At 36.3% G+C, this 18,120-nt stretch overlaps 1 protein-coding gene across 1 annotated transcript; it reads right to left on the reverse strand.

The window, feature by feature from the left end:
* Positions 1 to 4,082: 4,082 nt before the first annotated feature.
* On the reverse strand, positions 4,083 to 5,024 carry LOC129071897 (olfactory receptor 10G3). The gene has a single exon (XM_054575259.1). It carries the CDS (start codon positions 5,022 to 5,024, stop codon positions 4,083 to 4,085), a length of 942 nt encoding a protein of 313 aa, XP_054431234.1.
* Between the last annotated feature and the right edge of the window lie 13,096 nt (positions 5,025 to 18,120).

Consider the following 18,120-nt stretch of genomic DNA (forward strand, 5'->3'; position numbering starts at 1 on the left):
TGTTTGTTTTTTTGGTGTTGAGTTTTATAATTTCTTTTAAATTTTTTTATATTAACCCCTTAGACATATCACTGGAAAATATGTTCTCCTATCCAGTGAATTGTCTTTTTATTTTGTAGATAGTTTCCTTTGCTGTACAAAGACTTTTTAGTTTGATGTCATCCCATTTGTTTATTTTTTGTTTGTTTCCCTTGCTCAACAAGATATATCAGAACAAAAATATTGCTTTGACAAAGTCTGAGATATTATTGCCTGTGTTTTCTTCTAGGATTTTTATGGTTTCGAGTCTTACATTGAATTCTCTAACCATTTTGACTGTATTCTTGTGCATGGTACAAGAAGATGGTCTAGTTTCATTTTTTTTTGTACATATCTCTTCAATTTTCCCAACACCATTTATTGAATGGACTGTCTTTACCTCATTGTATGTTTTTGCCTCCTTGGTTTTGACAAATAAACACATGGGTTTATTTTTAAGCTCTCTATTCTGTTCCATTGATTCATATGTCTGTTTTTATGCCAGTATCATGCTGATTTTTAAAAATACATGACTTTTATTGCATCTTTAAAATGTCACAAATAAGTCTGAGGAATCATTCAGCATCTTGCTATTTCTATGGCTGGACAACTTAGACCTTTTTCTTGTCTGGGAAGCTCTTTATTTCTCCTTCAATATTAAATGATAAGCTTGCTGGGTAATGTAGTCTTGGTTGCATGTTTTTGCTTTTCATCACTTTGAATATTTCATGCTGATCTCTTCTGGCCTGAAATGTTTCTGTTGAGAAATCAGCTGACAGTCTTATGGGAGCTCTGTTGTAGTAACTAACTGTCTTTCTCTTGTGGTTTTTAACATTCTCTGTCTTTAATTTTGCCATATTAATAATGATATGTCTTAGTGTGAGCCCCTTTGAGTTCATTTTGTTTGGGACTCTCTGCACTTCTTGTATGTTTTTTTCCTTCACGAGGTTAGGGAAGTTTTTGGCCGTTATTTCTTCAAATACATTTTCAATTCCTTATTCTACTCTTCTCTTCTCCTTCTGGTACCCCTATGATATGATGTTTTTATGCTTCATGTTGTTCCAAAGGTCCCTTAAACTATCCACATTTAAAAATATTCTTTTTTCTTTTTGCTGCTCTAACTGGGTGTTTTCTGCTACCTTGTCTTACAAATCACTGATTTGATCCTCTGCTTCATTTAACCTTCTGTTTATTTCTTCTAGTATATTCTTCATTTCAGATATTGTGTTTTTCTTTCTGACTGGTTCTTTTTTATGGTTTGTATGTTATTTTCCATACTACTGTAATTCTTACCAGTTCCTTCTAGTTCTCACTAAATTCCTTGAACATGTTTATAACCATTTTTAAAAAAGATTTTATTTATTTATTTTTAGAGAGAGGGGAAGAGAGGGAGAAAGAGAGGGAGAAAAACATCAATGTGAGAGAACGATAAATTGTTTGCCTTCTGCATGTGCCCAGACTGAGTACTGAACCCTCAACCCAGGTGTGTGCCCCAACCAAGGGAATCTAACCAGTGATGCTTCGCTCCTCGGGATGATGCCCAAGCTACTGAGCCACACTGGTCAGGAGTCAATAGTTTTTCTCTGTCTCCTACTGCTTTCTTCTTTTGTGCCTCTTAGATAAGACCTGCCCCCATGTGGTTTACCAAAACCCTATTCTTTTGGTTTGAGTTGATCACTCTGGCTTTCACCTGGGAACTCCAAAATGCTCCGCCCATGGAATTGAGTAAAGAGATGTAATAATATTATTTTATTAACTGTTAAGAAAAGAGCTATGATAACAATTGTGCTAAACATGTTGGAAAACAGGAACAAGATGTATGATAGCCTTTGGAAATTTTTTTTTGGTTCATGAACTATAGATTTATGCTTATTTTTATAATTCATTAGTCAACTATTTTATTTGTTAAATATGTTAAAATTATTTAATAAATAATTTTCTAGTTTGAAGGAGTTGATATCAAGTGGATTTTTTAAATAGGATATTGAGAAATTGAGAATTGTTAGTTTTCTGTTTCCTATATTGATTAGGTGGACTCATGAGTCTCTATGGAGATGAACATTCATATGACTAAACTGTTGGCTGTCTGCTATGACTGAGCGATTTTGCTTTATTTTAAAAAATATTTATTTATTTTAGAGAGAGGGGAAAGGAGGGAGAAATAGAGGGAGAGAAACATCAATGTGTGGTTGCCTCTCATCCCCCAAGTTGGGGACCTGGCCCACAACGCAGGCATGTGCCCTGACTGGGAATTGGACCTGCAACCCTTTGGTTCATAGGCTGGCACTCAGTCCACTGAGCCACACCAGCCAGGGTGACTTTGCTTTATTGAAAACATGATTTAATTTATGGATAAAACAAGCATTTAATATAAAAAGCTGAGAATGAGACAGAAGCATAATAGGTTAAGATCAGAAGTATGAAAAATATTGCACAAAATTTGCCCACATTGGTTAGGCCTTGGACTAACTTGGCTTTCACTGAGTGAAACTCAGTGAAACTCAGTGAAAGCCGATCAACTTTATGTGTCTAAATTGATGTGAAATACTAGTTTGGATAAATTATCTTGGTGCCTTGATTAATTGTCCTATTTTTAATGGGAAATTTTATATAGAGCTTTATTTTTAGTGTGGAGAAATTTATAATTGAGACATTCGAAAAGATTTTATTATACTTTATTTTGAATTGTTTAATTTGGTTTCGTTTGTGTAAGCACCAGTTAAGAGAAGCTTTACCCCAGTCAGAAGTAGAAGATACACTAATTGAAATAACAATTTACAGGGAAACAATAGTAGAATGGATGAAGCCAAGAATCAAATCATGATTTGGAACATAAGGAAGCATGAAACAACTGTGCAGAATAACACAAAGGAAAAAGAATCCGAAAAAAAAAATGAGGATAATATAAAGAGCCTCTGGGATAACTTTAAGAGGTCCAACATTCGCCTCATAAGGATGCCAGAAGGAGAAGAGAAAGAGTAAGAAATTGGAAATCTCTCTGAAAAAAGCACTGAAAGAAAACTTCCCTAATTTGGTGAAGGAAATAGACATGCAAGTCCAGGAAACGCAGAGAATCCAATTATGATGGATGCAAAGAGGACTACTCTAAGACATATCATTATTAAAAGGCGAAAGATTTATATGATTTGAAGAGAAACCAGAGTAGGATATATCATTATTAAAAGGCCAAAGGTTAAAGATAAAGAGAGACTCTTAAGAGCAAGAGAAAAGAAATTAGTTAACAGACAGTTTCCAGATGAGAGGGAGGAGGGGGAGAATGGGTGAAGAGGTGAGGGTATTAAAAAGTACAAATAGGTAGTTACAGAATAGCCATAGGGGTGTAAAATACAGTATAGGAAATGGAGTAGCCAAAGAACTTAAACACATAACCCATGGACATGAACAATAGCAGGGGGATTGCCTGAGTGAGTAGAGGACACTGGGTGCAGGGAGGCAAAGGGAGAAAAATCAGGACAAATGTAATAGCATAGTCAATAAAATATAATAATAAAAATAGAGAAGTTTTATTTCTTTAGCAGGCATGGTAGAAAAAGTTCTTTAGTTTCTTTTCATAGCCCACAGAGGCCTCAGGAAGCTCCACGATCCAGGCCTATTAAAATGCACACAGCAAGACATCTATGGTTTCTCTTCTAGCACTAGCTCCTAAGGTATATACCCAGTTGGAATAGAGCTGAAGAACATTCTCCCATCAGAACGAAAATAGTTCATCCTATGAAGCCTTGACCAATGAAAGCCTAGAGACTAAAAAGCCCATTGGATGTTTTTGGTATGCTAATCCTCTGGATGTCATATAGGCCAGATCTTGCTATCTTCTGAATGGCTTTAATCTCACTATTATTGGAGCAACTGAGTTGTTTACTGGAAGGGATACTAAAGAACTGCTAGAAAGTAGTATTTTACCTTAAACTGTGTTTGATCTTGATGTACTGATATTGTTTGGTTACTAAAGTAGAAAAAGCAAGAAGAAAAAAAACCCTTGTTGATATCTAAACATTAGAAAAAATTGTAAATATGAAGGTTTCCTCAGCTGCAGACAGACACTTTCAAACCTGTCTCTTAGTTCCAAGGCCTCCTATCATTCTCTTCAGGGCCAGCTTCACCTCTTGGTTCCGCAGAGTGTAGATGAGGGGGTTAAGAAAAGGAGTGATGGCTGTGGGGAATAGAGCAGCTGCCCCATCCAGGGGGCTGTTGGTTTCAGGCCTCAGGTAGATGAAGGCACAAGGCACATAGTACACAGTTACCACAGTTACATGGGCTCCGCAGGTTGAAAAGGCCCGGCGCTGCCCATCAGCTGTACGTATTCTCAGGATAGCCTGGATGATCTGTATGTAGGAGAGGAGAATCAGGGTGAAGCAACTGGCAACCACCACCCCAATGTCCACAAAGGTCACCAGCTCATTGACTGTTGTATCAGCACAGGCCAGCCTCAAAACTGCAGGGATGTCACAAAAGAAGTACTCTATCTGGTTCGGCCCACAGTAAGGCAGGCGGAAGGTTAGGATGGCCTGGAGAGCCCCGTGGATGGACCCTGCCACCCAAGCTCCAGCCACAAGTAAGGTAGTCAGCTTAGCATTCATGAGCACAGGGTAATGCAGGGGCCGGCATATTGCCAGGTACCTGTCATAGGCCATCAACGTGTAGAGGAAACACTGGGTGCTGCCCAGGAAGTGATAGAAATAGAGTTGAGTGACACAGCCACCAAATGAGATGGGTGTGATGCCTAAAGGGAAATTCATCATGAGGCGAGGAACAATGGTGGTGGAGATGGCCATGTCGATGATGGAAAGAACACCAAGAAAGATGTACATGGGATGAGAATGGAGGTGCACGTCTACCCAGACAGTGATCAGAATTAGCAGGTTCCCCAGCTGAGTCAGGGTGTAGATCAGCAAAAAGAATACAAAAAGAAATGTCCTTAGCCTGAGTGGGTAGGGAATTCCTGTCAGGATGAACTCAGTCAACAATGTGTTGTTGACTCTTTCCATCTTCTGGAGAGTTGTTACCTAGAGAATGGACAAGGCAGGACTTAGCAGAGAGGTAAGAGGAAAGTAAGGAGGAACTAGAGAAAGAGATTGTAAAAATCCAGGACAGTGGCAGAGAAGTTTCTCTCTTACGTGGAGAAGTTACAAATAGGGAGGAAATATATTCTGTGGCAGGGGTTGGCCTGTTTTGTAAATAAAGTTTTAATGGAACACAGCCATGCTCATTTACTTATGTAATGAGCTGCTTTGGTACTATGATGGCGGAGTGGAGTCATTGCATTTGTCCTGGAAACCTTAAAACATTCACTCTCTGAACATTTACAGAAAATGTTTGCACTCAGAAGTTTGTACCTAGAGAACTTTTGCCAAAGATCAAGGATTTACTGGAAATGATATGAGTGAGAAAGGATATTTCTTTTGTTAGATGTTCTGCCAGTTCAAAAACTTCCATGACACACTGCCTCATTCTTATCTCTGTCAGGCTATAAACTTGGCTATAGAGTGGGGAGTATGCAGATAGGAAGTGAGAAAATTCCTTGTCCCCTTTGTAGTAGACAGAATGGAATAGAATATGGATTCAATGGCTAGTTTTGTGTGACAGTGCTTGATGCTGTATAAGTCTACTCTCCAAATTCTTCACAATTAAAGAAAAATAATGCCCAGGAGGCTGAAAGCATATAATTAAAGTTGTGCTTTACTTGATGCTATGTATTTTGGTTCCTTTGTACATAATAATTTTATCTTGGGACATGGTAAAGGAAGAGGGAAGAGGAGGGAGCAAAGAGGGATGGCAAAGAGGGATGGCCATAGTGAGAAGTCAGGTGGCTGCTTTGGTCTGGCTGACCAGAAAAGACCTGATGTTAAACTCTGTAGATTTAGAAGCCTGATTTTGTCAGGTCTCTTTAGGGAACCAGGCATTGGGAAATCAGTTCACACTATTCAAATACCTGAGAGAATGACTTGTAAACCAGACAACCAACTTGTTAACCTACAATGGGAGATTTCACTCCCACAGCTGAAATGTTGTATCTTCTACTCAGAACAACAGTTTACTAAGATCAAGGCCCTTGGAAATCAAATTAAGAATCAGATATATATTTCTGAGTTTTCAATGAGAGCAAAGGGAATTTGATGGAACACATACTTTAGGCTTTGATATTCTCAATGAATTATACCTGGTAAGTTACAAGTACCTTTACATTTCATTCTTTCCTTCAGACATGAATTTTTTTCTTCTGGGCATTAGTGAAGATATATTCACAAAACTTTAATTATTTTCTTCCTGAGTCTATATCTCTTTTATTATTATGCCTTTATTATTTCCAATGGCTTTCTTCTTTTCATCACATTTCTGAACTTTTTAGGGATCTCTTGATTATTTTTCCTCATTTATTTTCCATACTGTTTTCTTATTTGCATTAGGGAATATTCTTTGTTCTCTGAATTACTCTCTAGGAAGTATTATTTCTTTTGGGAAATTTCCTGTAGATAGGGAGTTCCAGTCCACACATAGTGTGCTGAATATTGTGTTTTTAAAAAAAAAATGTCAAAGATTTATTAACTTGAGAATGAGCAAACTACAGCTTCAAAGAGCATTTGAAGGACAGGGTATTTGTAGACACTTAAAAAAAAAGACAGCGGGCATAAGGTTGCTAGAGCATTGTAAAACTGGTTACAATGCAATGAAACCATACCCTTTGAAGATAAATTTTCTACCAAAAAAGAAATCTACCAAGTTAACATGTTAGTTCATAGGACCTGAACTTTAACATCTTTAAAATTAATTTTTAATATTCAGATATAATCAATATATATCATTATATTAGTTTCACATGTGTAACAATTATTCAATAATTTTATATGCTGACTTGTTTTATTCAACCCGAGAGAAACTATCTTGAAGAGAGAAGGCATGTAACCCTTTTTGTAATACTGTCTTTATTTAGGTGTGGTTTCATTCCAGCTGCAATTAAATTTTCCTCTACTTATTTTTCTAACAATTTTCTTCCCCATTTAGTATGAATATTAACAAGACAAATTTCTTTTACCTTTGATCTGTCATGACCTCCTTCCATGTGCCACTGCCATCATCATAGATCTCCAGGCATGAAATTTGGTATTCGTTGAGTGAATACCTCTCTACTTACTCTGATTCATTGATAGTCCAGGTGTAGCTCTGAGATCACTTAGTTCCTTTCAATAACAAAATTGGAGAAAAATGGGATGGTGGTGATGGGAGGGGGTGAGAGAGAGAAAGAGGGGAGAGAGAGAGGGAATGACACAAAAAGAAACATGGCACTATGAAACCTCAGTGGACAAGGGTGATATGAACTCACAAAATAGTGATGGTATTTTACATGCATAGGGATCTCATGATCCTTACAGAAGTTAAATGACAGAGGAGTCCCATAGCTGTGTAGTGTTAGAGTAAGCACTACCACTAGGTTTTATGATTTCCAGTCTAAGAGTCTTTCTACATTTTACTTAATATTCCTTCCCACAAATAAGCCAAAATAATTTAGTAAATCATGTTATTTTAGGTTGCTAAATTGTTAGGAGTTTTAAAAATTTATTGACAACATTAATCGTCAGTGTCCTGAAGTCATAGCTTTGTCTATGATCTGAATAATGATTTTAACAGTTTGATGGTTTATTCTGTCAAAGATTCTAAACTGGTGTTGCTGCCCTGCTTCTAAACCTAGATGTAGTAGAATTAATTGCATGTTCTAAAATCAAACAAATTTTGTTACCATGATTCTGTGAAGTGGCCCATCTCCTTTCATCATCACACTAATGCATTTCTTTAAAAAGTAGATAATTGCCTGGGTGCTTGGCAGTATTTTCATTTTACAGGGATTTAGACTGTGAAGGTATTGAGGCAATATGTTTTTGAATTGTCATCTTATATCAAATACAAATGGTCATCTAGTACAAGCATGTTTGAAAAAGATATAGGAATCATTAGTGGACCACAAAAGGTTTATAAATCTATAATGGTGATCATTAAAAATGGTTAGTGACCAATTTGCCCAAGTTATTAGGCTCCTTTGCTTATGAGGAAAGGACAGGCTTGACCCTATTACAGTAGACGAATTTTGCTTAATTCTGATCCCAAATTACATACCTACATCTAGTCATCTATCTTTCAAAAGCCATGAAGGAAGTTTAAATATTTTTTATTATTTTTTGAAAATTAATTCAAACACTTTCCTTTAATTTATAAAAAGCATCTTAAATATTCAGAAAACATGTAATCTATTGCCATTTTCTGAATTTTACAATAAGACATGTAAAACTGAAAACAACTTGAAGAGAAGTAACTTTGGAGATGAGAAAAATTTGATTTACTAAGTTTGAGAAATGAGACTACAAGTTTCCATTAAAATATAAAACCCTGTCCTGGCCAGGTGGCTCAACTGGTTGGAGCATCGTTCTGTACACCAAAAGGTGTCAGGTGTGATTCCTGGGCAAGGCACATACTTAGGTTCCAGGTTTTATCCCTGGTCGTGGAGTGTACAGAAGACAAGTGATTGATGTTTCTCTCTCTCACTACCTCTCTTTCTAAAACCAATAAATATATCCTCAAGGGAGGATTAAAAAAACAACAACAAAACCCTTATTAGCAATGAACTGTCTGTTTAAAATACTCATTAACACAGAGATCAGATTACAGTTTTACTCACATCTATCCTCCACCTTTTGGGCAGGGAACCTGTATTACAGGTGGGAGAAAGGAACTCACAAGAACCAAATGGCAAGGAATAAAGTTAGAACTACCACAGAACTCCAAGATACTCTTACCTTCTTAGGCAGTGAATGAATCTCTGAAGAAGGGCAGCTTTAGAGAAAGATGTAGCCAATGAAAGGCTTGGGTGATAATGTTATCACAATATAAAATGGCCTAATGGTAACTGCATTGTTAGACTTAGCAGAACAGTGAGGAAAATTTCTGTGAGAGCAGAAAGAAATATATTGAATAATTAAACAAGAAAAGACATTGAGAGATAAAGTGACTGAGAATGAAGAAACCCTTTGTACAGTATTTGGACCAAACGTTTATCTATATCTGAAATTTACTCTGTGGTTATCTATATTTGGGAATACCTTCCTCTCTTTCAGCACCTCTCCATGTCAGTGATCAAGTCCTGTAGATGACGTTTAACTCTGGAAAATGGGACAGGACAATGGCAAGTGTTACTTGGAGGAGAGAGAATCACCTTCACCTGGGGTTGTCCGTATCCACAGAAAATCCTTTTGCAGCCTGAAAGAAGGGATATAAATCTGTTCCTAGAAAAATTTCAATGGTTTTGGGTCTCACGGGGTCAGCAGTAGTTATTGTGAAGAGCTCATGGCAGAAGACCCAATTAGTCCTGGCTGAAGGACCAAACTGATGAAATTTAATTTATTGTTTGCCTGCTTATTTGTAGCTGTCCTTCTCCAGTGTCCATACAAACTGGGAAAACACTTGTGGCTCCCACTGAAGATAAGTACTAAGGTTGGTCTCTCTTGTGTTCTGTTACTTCTTTTATTTTCCCCAGAGGCAATTATAGTGTGTGAGATATTTAGCTTGGGGAACATTATAATAGCACCCTTGTGATAAGACAAGATCAATATTGGTGGTTTGTTTTCTGGGAAACTTCATTACTTATAGCTTTTTTGAATTTTGTATCATCATCTGTGGGGCTTAACAGGGTGTGTTGATGATGGCATGTCTGTGATTTATCTTCCAAAAGATAACATGCATACGACAACATGGATGAAGTTGGTGGGCAATAGGCTAAGTGAAATAAGCCAGGCAGAAGACAAATAGTGCATAGTTTCACCTGGATGAGGCATCTAAAATAGCCCAACTCAAAGAAAGAGTAGAATAGTGGTTGCCAAAGACTGGACAGAGGGATAATGGGGATTGCTGTTCGATGGGTACAAAGTTCCCCTTATACAAGATGAATAAATTCTAGAGACTGGCTATAGAATTGTACCCATAGTTAATGATACTGTATTGTACATGCAAAACTTGTCAAGATGGTAGATCTCATGTTAAGCGTTTGTGCTCACACAGTGTATATTATTGGGTGGTTGTACCAAAACTTACTTTATTCATTACATGGTTGATGGGCAATTGGGAAGTTTCTAATTTGGGCTATAATCCTTTATGCGCCTTTGAATGTGTCTTTTTGTATGTCTCTTGGTGAACATTTCTGGTGGGTATATGCCCAGCAGTGGAACTGTGGGTTTAAAAGATGTGCATTCAAGAGGTTGTTCCAATTTAAATTCCCACCAGGCATGGTTCCAAATCCTTGCCAAATTAGCATTCTCTACCTGTTTGGTTTTAGCTTTAAATTATACTAGCAGAAACAGAAAAAATTTTGAAAAAAAAGAAAAAAGCTAATGTGACTGTTTTATTGGTACATTCACATTTAATGAAACTCCTATTTCTTTGAATTACTAAGGTGCTTACATAGATCTGCATAGACCAGGAGAAACATAGAACCTCAGGGTTAGAGGGACATGAGAAGTTATCCAACTTAACTATCATGTACAACATTTTGTTATGCCCCCCGAACAGTGATTTTTATTAGTATTTCTTAGTTCTGTTTCTTTAAATACTTTGAAATTGATCTGACTTCTTTTCTGCTTGTCTGATCCTTGAAACTGTCTGACTCCTTTTTTCAGACTTTCTTCAGATATCTAGTGATGGTCTATGTCTTAAGACAATACCTTGAATGTTATTTGTTCCTCGTGCCCCCAACTTTTGCAGTGAACTCTATAGCTCTCAAGTCGCCTTGATGTTGAAGTGTCTAGTGCAGAAGTTGGAACACTTTTTCTGTAAAGTACAGATATAACTATTTTTGTCCTTAAAGACCATATAGTCTTTGTTGCATCTATTTAAATCTGCCATTGTACATGAGAGCATCCATAAACAGTACACTTAGAAATGGGCATGGCTGCATTATAATAAAACTTTATTTGTAGACATTAAAACTTGAATTTTATGTGAATTCCATGTTTCATAAAGTTTATCCCTCTTTTTTTTCTTTTCAGTTGTTAAAAAAAATGCAAAACCATTCATAGCTTGCAGGTTTACCAAAAACAGGTAGCAGTTCAAAGTTGGACCACAAGTGAATAGAGGTGATTAGGGGAAGAAACAAAACGTGCTTATGACGAATTAATGAGAAGAGCTGGCCAAAAGGGGTGTGTATGAGTAGATGGAGCTAGGCAAAAATGTTTGTCTTACCATTCACAGCCTGGTCTTTTCTTATATTTTGCTGCTTCCACTATTCCAGAAAGCATAATTGCAGTTGAAATGGGTTTCAGAAAGGAAACTGTTGAATTTTATGGGTCTAGGTTTGTATATTGCAACCAGAATGTATGTGAAGAAGCACTTTGCGAAATAGGGCTGCAGAAGTACAAGTTCATGATTTCTTAAGTTGTTGATAGCTTAATCTACTGGGTCTGGCACAAATAATGCCCTTTTTTTAAATTACAAAACCATAAGCATGTAATTCTATAAAGTAAGAATATCACACTCAGTCACACCATATAACATTTTAGATGAAATGTTCAAATTAAAACTATAAATTATTACACCCATGTTATTAACTGACCAATCACATTGAAGCAAGCCTTAATTCTGCTGGACCCTGTAAATTCATAATTTCAGTTGACACACTTCTGGATCTCGTCCACAAAAGTTCTGGATCTTTTCCATAGTAGTAGTTATGTTTTTTTGGTTAAATTAGTAATTATAGTAATCCCTAATGGAATAGTTAGATTTTATAGATTAAATATGCACAGAATCCCTAAATCTTATAGGCTCCACAGCATCTCATCTCCTCTGGCAACCATAATGAGGTCCTCAAGGTTAAGTGATAAACAAAAGACATATCTGTTAACTCTGGTTTCTATCTAATAGTGTTTTACTCATGTCACAATTGGCAATTTTATTATTTCTTATGAGAGAGATGCAGATAAAGAGATGGGCAGCCATTGTTGTTGCACCTCCATCTATGTTTGCAAACCTCTCCCTCTCCAAATGAACTAACTTCCAGGGGATTTAGAGGGTTTGTGCCTTTCTCTCTTCCTTCTTCCTTTTTTTTTTTTTTTTTTGCTTTTTACCCTTTCAGGATCTAGACATTAAGAAACAAGTGTTAAAAAGCAACTGCACACATAAGGAAAATCAGAAAGTGACTGTGTATGCCCAGGGAAAGGCTCAAAAAAGGCATGAAAATATTTTAAGTTTACTTTTCAGGCTGATCCTTGGAAGAGATAGCCTACTACACTCACACATATACGTACACAAACTCCCCCTCCTCCACCAAACCAAAACCAATGGCAACAAAAACACCAAAACCAGTAACAAAAATTGGCAAGCTCTGGGGAAGGGGGAGAATCTGATTTCCAGAGATACCACATTATCAGATTCAAATGTGCAGTGTTCAAAATAAGTTGTAAGATATTTTTAAAAAAAACAGGCAAGTATGGTCCATTGAAAGAAAAAAATAAGTCAATAAGAGCTGTTCTCAAAAATATACTAGACAAAAAGTTTAAACAACTGTTTAAAAGATGCCTGAAGAGCTAAAAGAAGATGTAGAGTGAAGTCCAAAAAATGGTTTTTGAAGAAAATAGAAACATCAATAAGGACATAAAAAACTTAAAAAGAAACAAAAAAAAAATTCTGGATCTTTAAATTACAATAATTAAAATAAACATTCTATTAGAGGGATTCAAAGGTAGATTTGAACAATCAGAAGGAAGAATCAGTGAACTTAATGTAGGACAACGGAAATTGTCAAGTCTGAGAAAGAGAAGAAACAAAGAATGTTCCTGACTGGTGTAGCTCAATTGGTTGGTTGTTATCCTGAAAAGCAAAAGGTCACAGTTTCGATTCCTTGTCAGGGCATTTATATGGATTGTGGGTTCAGTCCTCAGTTGGCACGTGTACGAGAGGTAACTGATTGATGTTCTTTCCTCACATCAATGTTCTTCTCCCTCCCTTTTCCTCTCTCTGAAAATAAATAAAATCTTTTTAAAAAAGAAAGAAAAAAAGATTGAAGAATAATTAGGTGTCTAAGGGACCTGCAGAGCACTGTCAAGTAGGTGAACATGTACATCATGGAAATCACAGAAGGAGAAGAGAGAAAAAGGGGCAGGGACAGTATGTGAAGAAATAATGGCTAAAAACCTCCCAAACTTGATGAAATACCTGAGTATAAACATCCAAGAAGTGCCATGAAGTCCAAAGAAAATTAATCAAAGACATCTCCACTGAGACACATTATAACCACATTTTAAAAAGCCAATTGCAAAGAGAGAACCTTGAAAGCAGCAAGAGAGAAGTAAATTATAACATACAAGGAATGCTTAATAAAATCCTCAATAAAATCCACAAATTTCTTATCCAAAACTTTGGAGACCAAAAGATAATGGGTCAATATGTTCAAAGTGTTAAAAGAAAAAAACCTGTCAACCAGAATCCTATATCCAGCAAAAATGTCCTTCAAGAGTAAAGGAGTAATTAAGACATTCTCAGATAAACAAAAGCTCAGGTTTTGTGACTAGACTTGCCCTGTAAAAAATGCTCAAAGGAGTCCTGCAGGGTGAAATGAAAGGACATGAGACAATAACTAGAAGCCATGCAGAGAAAAAAATATCTAAATAAAGGTAAATACAAAGGGGAATTATAAATGCTAGTATTTTTATAGCAATGCAATGGTTTGTAACTGCACTTTTTGTTTTTTATATGATTTAAGAGACTAATAGATTTAGAGATAAAAACAATTATTGGTGTAAAAGCTAGTATTACTGTAACTGGTTTGCAACTCTAAATATTGTTTTCTACATAATTTAAGAGACTAAGGCATGTAAATGAATTATTAATTTATGTTTTTGGGCACATAATGTATAAAGATATAACTGTAGAGAAATAAAGAAAATACCTGAGACAAGTGAAAATGGAAACACAACATATCAAAACTTATGGGATGTAGCAAAAGCAGTTCTAAGAGGGAAGTTTATAGCAATAAATGCTTACATCAAGACAAAAGAATGATTTGAAATAAACAGCTTACCTTTTATCTCAGGGAGCTAGTAAAGGCAGGACAACTGAAGCCTGAACTTAGTTGAAGATATCCTAGAAATAAACTCTTGCAAATATGGTCACATGATTATGGACAAGGGTGCCAAAACCATTCACTGGGGAAAAGACAGTCTTTTGGCAAATGTTTCTGGAAAAACTGGATATCCACATGTAAAGAATGAAGTTGGACCCTTACCTAACAACATATACAGTATATTCTCCCCTTATCTATTGTTTCACTTTCTGTGATTTCAGTTACTTGTGACCAACTGTAACTGAATAATATTATAAAAATATTAAATGATAAAATTTCAGAAATAAACAATTACATTTTTTGTATTGTTGTTCAAGTACAGTTTTCTTCATTTTCCCCCCACCACTACCCCACTCCTCACCCATTCCAACCTCCCACCTTTGATCCTACCCCCTTTTGGCTTTGTCCATGTGTCCTTTATACATGTTCCTGATGACCCTTCCCCTTTTCTCCCTGCTATCCCCTCCCCCCTCTGCTCTGATTACTGTCAGTTTGTTCTTCTTTTCAATGTCTCTGGTTATATTTTGCTTGCTTGTTTGTTTTGTTGATTAGGTTCTACTTATAGGTGAGAACATATGGTATTTGTCTTTCACCCCATAGCTTATTTCACTTAGCATAATGCTCTACAGTTCCATCCATGCTGTCACGAAGGGCAGAAGTTCCTTCTTTCTGCTGTGTAGTATTCCAGTGTGTAAATGTGCCATAGTTTTTTGATCCACTCATTTACTGATGGGCACTTGGGTTACTTCCAACACTTAGAAATAAACTATTTATAAGTTTTAAATTGCACACTGTTCTGAATGGCATGATGAAATCTTGTGCCATCCTGCTCCATTCTGGCCTGGATATAAATTTTGCCTTGTTCAGTGTGGTCATGCTGCTTATGCTACTTGCCTGTTAGTCACTTAACAGCAATCTTGGTTATCAGATTGGTTATTAGAGGGAGAGAATGACCACATTCACATAAATTTTTTTGCAGCATATTGTTATAATTGTTCTATTTTATTGTTAGTCATTGCTGTTAATCTCTCACTGTGCCTAATTTATACATTAAACTTTATCATATATATAACCCGCCCCCCAGACTATATAAGGTTTGGTACTATTCATGTTTTCAGTCATCCACTTGGGTGTCTTGGAACATATTCCCCATAAATAAAGGGGGACTATGTACAAAAGTTAATGCAAAATGGATCAAGAACCTGAATGTAAGACCAAAAACAATTAAACTCTTAGAAGAAAACTGGACAGAAGTTTCGCAACAATGGATTTTGCAATAATTTCTTGGCTATGATACCAAAGGCACAGATAACAAAAGAAAAAAATAGACAAATTGAATTTCATAAACATTACACATGTTTGTGCATCAAAAGACACTATAAACAACCATATCTGGTGTGGCTTAATGGATTGAGTGCTGGCCTGTGAACCGAAAGTCTCCATTCCTAGTCAGGGCACATGCCTGGGTTTTGGGCCAGGTTCCCAGTAGCGGGTGTGCATGAGGCAACTGATCTATGTGTCTCTTGAATATCAATGTTTCTCTCTCTTTTTTCCTCCCTTCCTTTCTCTCTAAAAATAAATAAATCAAATCTACAAAAAAAGAGACAATATTAACAGAGTAAAAAGATAACCCAGAGAATACCCTGGCTAGTGTGGCTCAGTGGAGTGAATACCAAGCTGCAAACTGAAGGGTCGCCAGTTTGACTCCCAGTCAGGGCACATGCGTCTGTTGCAGGCCACGTCCTTAGTATGGGGTGCGTGAGAGGCAGCCACATATTGATGTTTCTCTCCCTTACTTTCTTCCTTCCTTCCCCTCTCTAAAAAATAAATAAATAAAATCTTTTTTAAAAAAAGATAACTCAGAGAATGAAAGGAAATATTTGCAAATTATCTATCTGATAAGGGATTAATATCCAGGACCCTTAAAAATCAATCACAAAAAAACAAACAGTCCTGTTCAAAAATGGGCAAAGGACTTGAATGGACATTTCTATAAAGAAGTTATATAAATGGTCAAAAAGTCCATGAAAAGATTCTCAACATCATTAACAATTAGGGAAATGCAAACCAAAACTACAATGAGATTTTACTTTATACCCATTAAAACAGCTAACTACAAAAAAATCAAACAGAAACAGACAACAGTGTTGACTATATGGAGAAATTAAAACTCTTGTGCACAGTGGGTAGGAAAGTATAAGATACAACCACTATGAAAAACAGCATGCAGTTCCCTAAAAAAATTATCTTCTGGGTATATACCCAAAAGAATTGACAGCAGGGTCTCAAAGAGATATTTGAATACTTATAGTAGCATTATTCACAATAGCTAAAATGTAGAAGCAACCCTGTATTTATCAATGGATGAATACATAAACAAAATGTGGCATATACATACAATGAAATATTATTCATACTCAAAGAGGAAGAAAATTCCACAATGTGTTACAGCATGAAAGAAACTTGAAGGTGTTATGCTAACTGAAATAAGCCAATCACAAAAAGACAAATACTATATGATTCCACTTATATGAGGTATTTAAGGGTAGTCAAAATCATTGAGACAGAAGATAAAATGGAGGAAGGGGAGAATGAAGAGTATTTTTTAATGGTCATAGAGTTTCAGTTTTACATGATGAAAGGACTTATGGGGATGGATGTTGGTGATGGTTGCACAACAGTGTGAATGTATTTAATATCACTGAACTGTATACTTAAAATTGGTTAATATGATAATTGTTATGTGTATTTTACCACAATAAAAAAATCTGCAAAAAAATTGGGCAAGCATAATCCTGTACCTCTAGCTGAGTGAAAAAACTGTCAATAAATGAATACATATACCTGGTCCTTCATTTTCTAGAAGGAGCTATTGACACTTGTTCTTATACTGCCCTGCACTTGAGTTCTCTGTTTCCAATTTCTTTTAAATGCTTGTTTCTCTGGTAAGACTATTAAAGGTCACAGGGTTTAAGTTAAGATTATTTACCACACTGTGGCCAGGTCAGAAGGACATTGCATGATTGATTGGCCCAATGAATGATAGACTAGGTAGTGTCTGGATCTTTGGCTTTTGAGATTCTGATAGTTTACCAAAAGCTTTCTTGGATGCTTTGGACAATTCAAATGCAGTTCAAAAGACTTTCCTGATGCTGTTTTAATTTTTAAAAATTATTGATTAAGTGAAGTATTAATTAGGATGAGGTGAAGCTACTATAACAATGTAACCTAATGACAAATTAGTGGATTAAAGAAGTTACAGTGTCTTATTTTCCTCTCACTTAAAATTCTGAGGTGTGTGTTCTAAGTTGGCAGATGACTCATTTCCACTTGGTTACGAACCACTGCTGATGGAGCTGGGTTCCCATCATATGCCATTCCACCTCAGAGCAGGAAAAGAACATGGAAAAGTTTCTGGGCCAGTTTGAGGGCCAGGTTTGGAAGTATCACACATATACATAAATTCTTTTCATATTCACTTTGGGAGAGCTTAGATATATAAATTCGCCTGACTGCAAGAGGGACTAGGAAATATCCACAGTGGAGCAGGCATGTTGTAGCTACAGTTCTCTGACTAGGGAAGAAGAGAATGGATTTTGGTGGGCAGTTAGCCATCTCTACCAGAGTGCCTACTGGTAGTTATTAAGTAAAAGGGGGCTGAAACACAAACACCAAGAAAACATTCTTTCTGCCCTTCAGGGACTCTGATCTAAATTATAATACAGGCCAGACTAAGATAATTGTTCTTATAAAATTCAAAGGACTATAGGAACACAGAGAGGAGGAGATAAATTCTGAGTGGGAGAATTGGAAAAAACTAATAGGAATAAGAATTTTTCCTGGGCCATGAAGGAAGCATAAAATATCAAATTACCAATATAAAGAATATTTCTGATATAGGAATATCTTAAGTAAAGGCTCAGAGGCCCCAAAGTAAGGAGAATGTTTAAAGAGTGGCAGGTAAATTAATAGGGCTAGGAGGGGAGAGG

The sequence above is a fragment of the Pteronotus mesoamericanus genome, unplaced genomic scaffold (genome assembly GCF_021234165.1).
Source record: "Pteronotus mesoamericanus isolate MK-2021 breed Mesoamerican mustached bat unplaced genomic scaffold, CSHL_Meso_final contig_272, whole genome shotgun sequence".
Classification (NCBI taxonomy): Eukaryota; Metazoa; Chordata; class Mammalia; order Chiroptera; family Mormoopidae; genus Pteronotus; species Pteronotus mesoamericanus.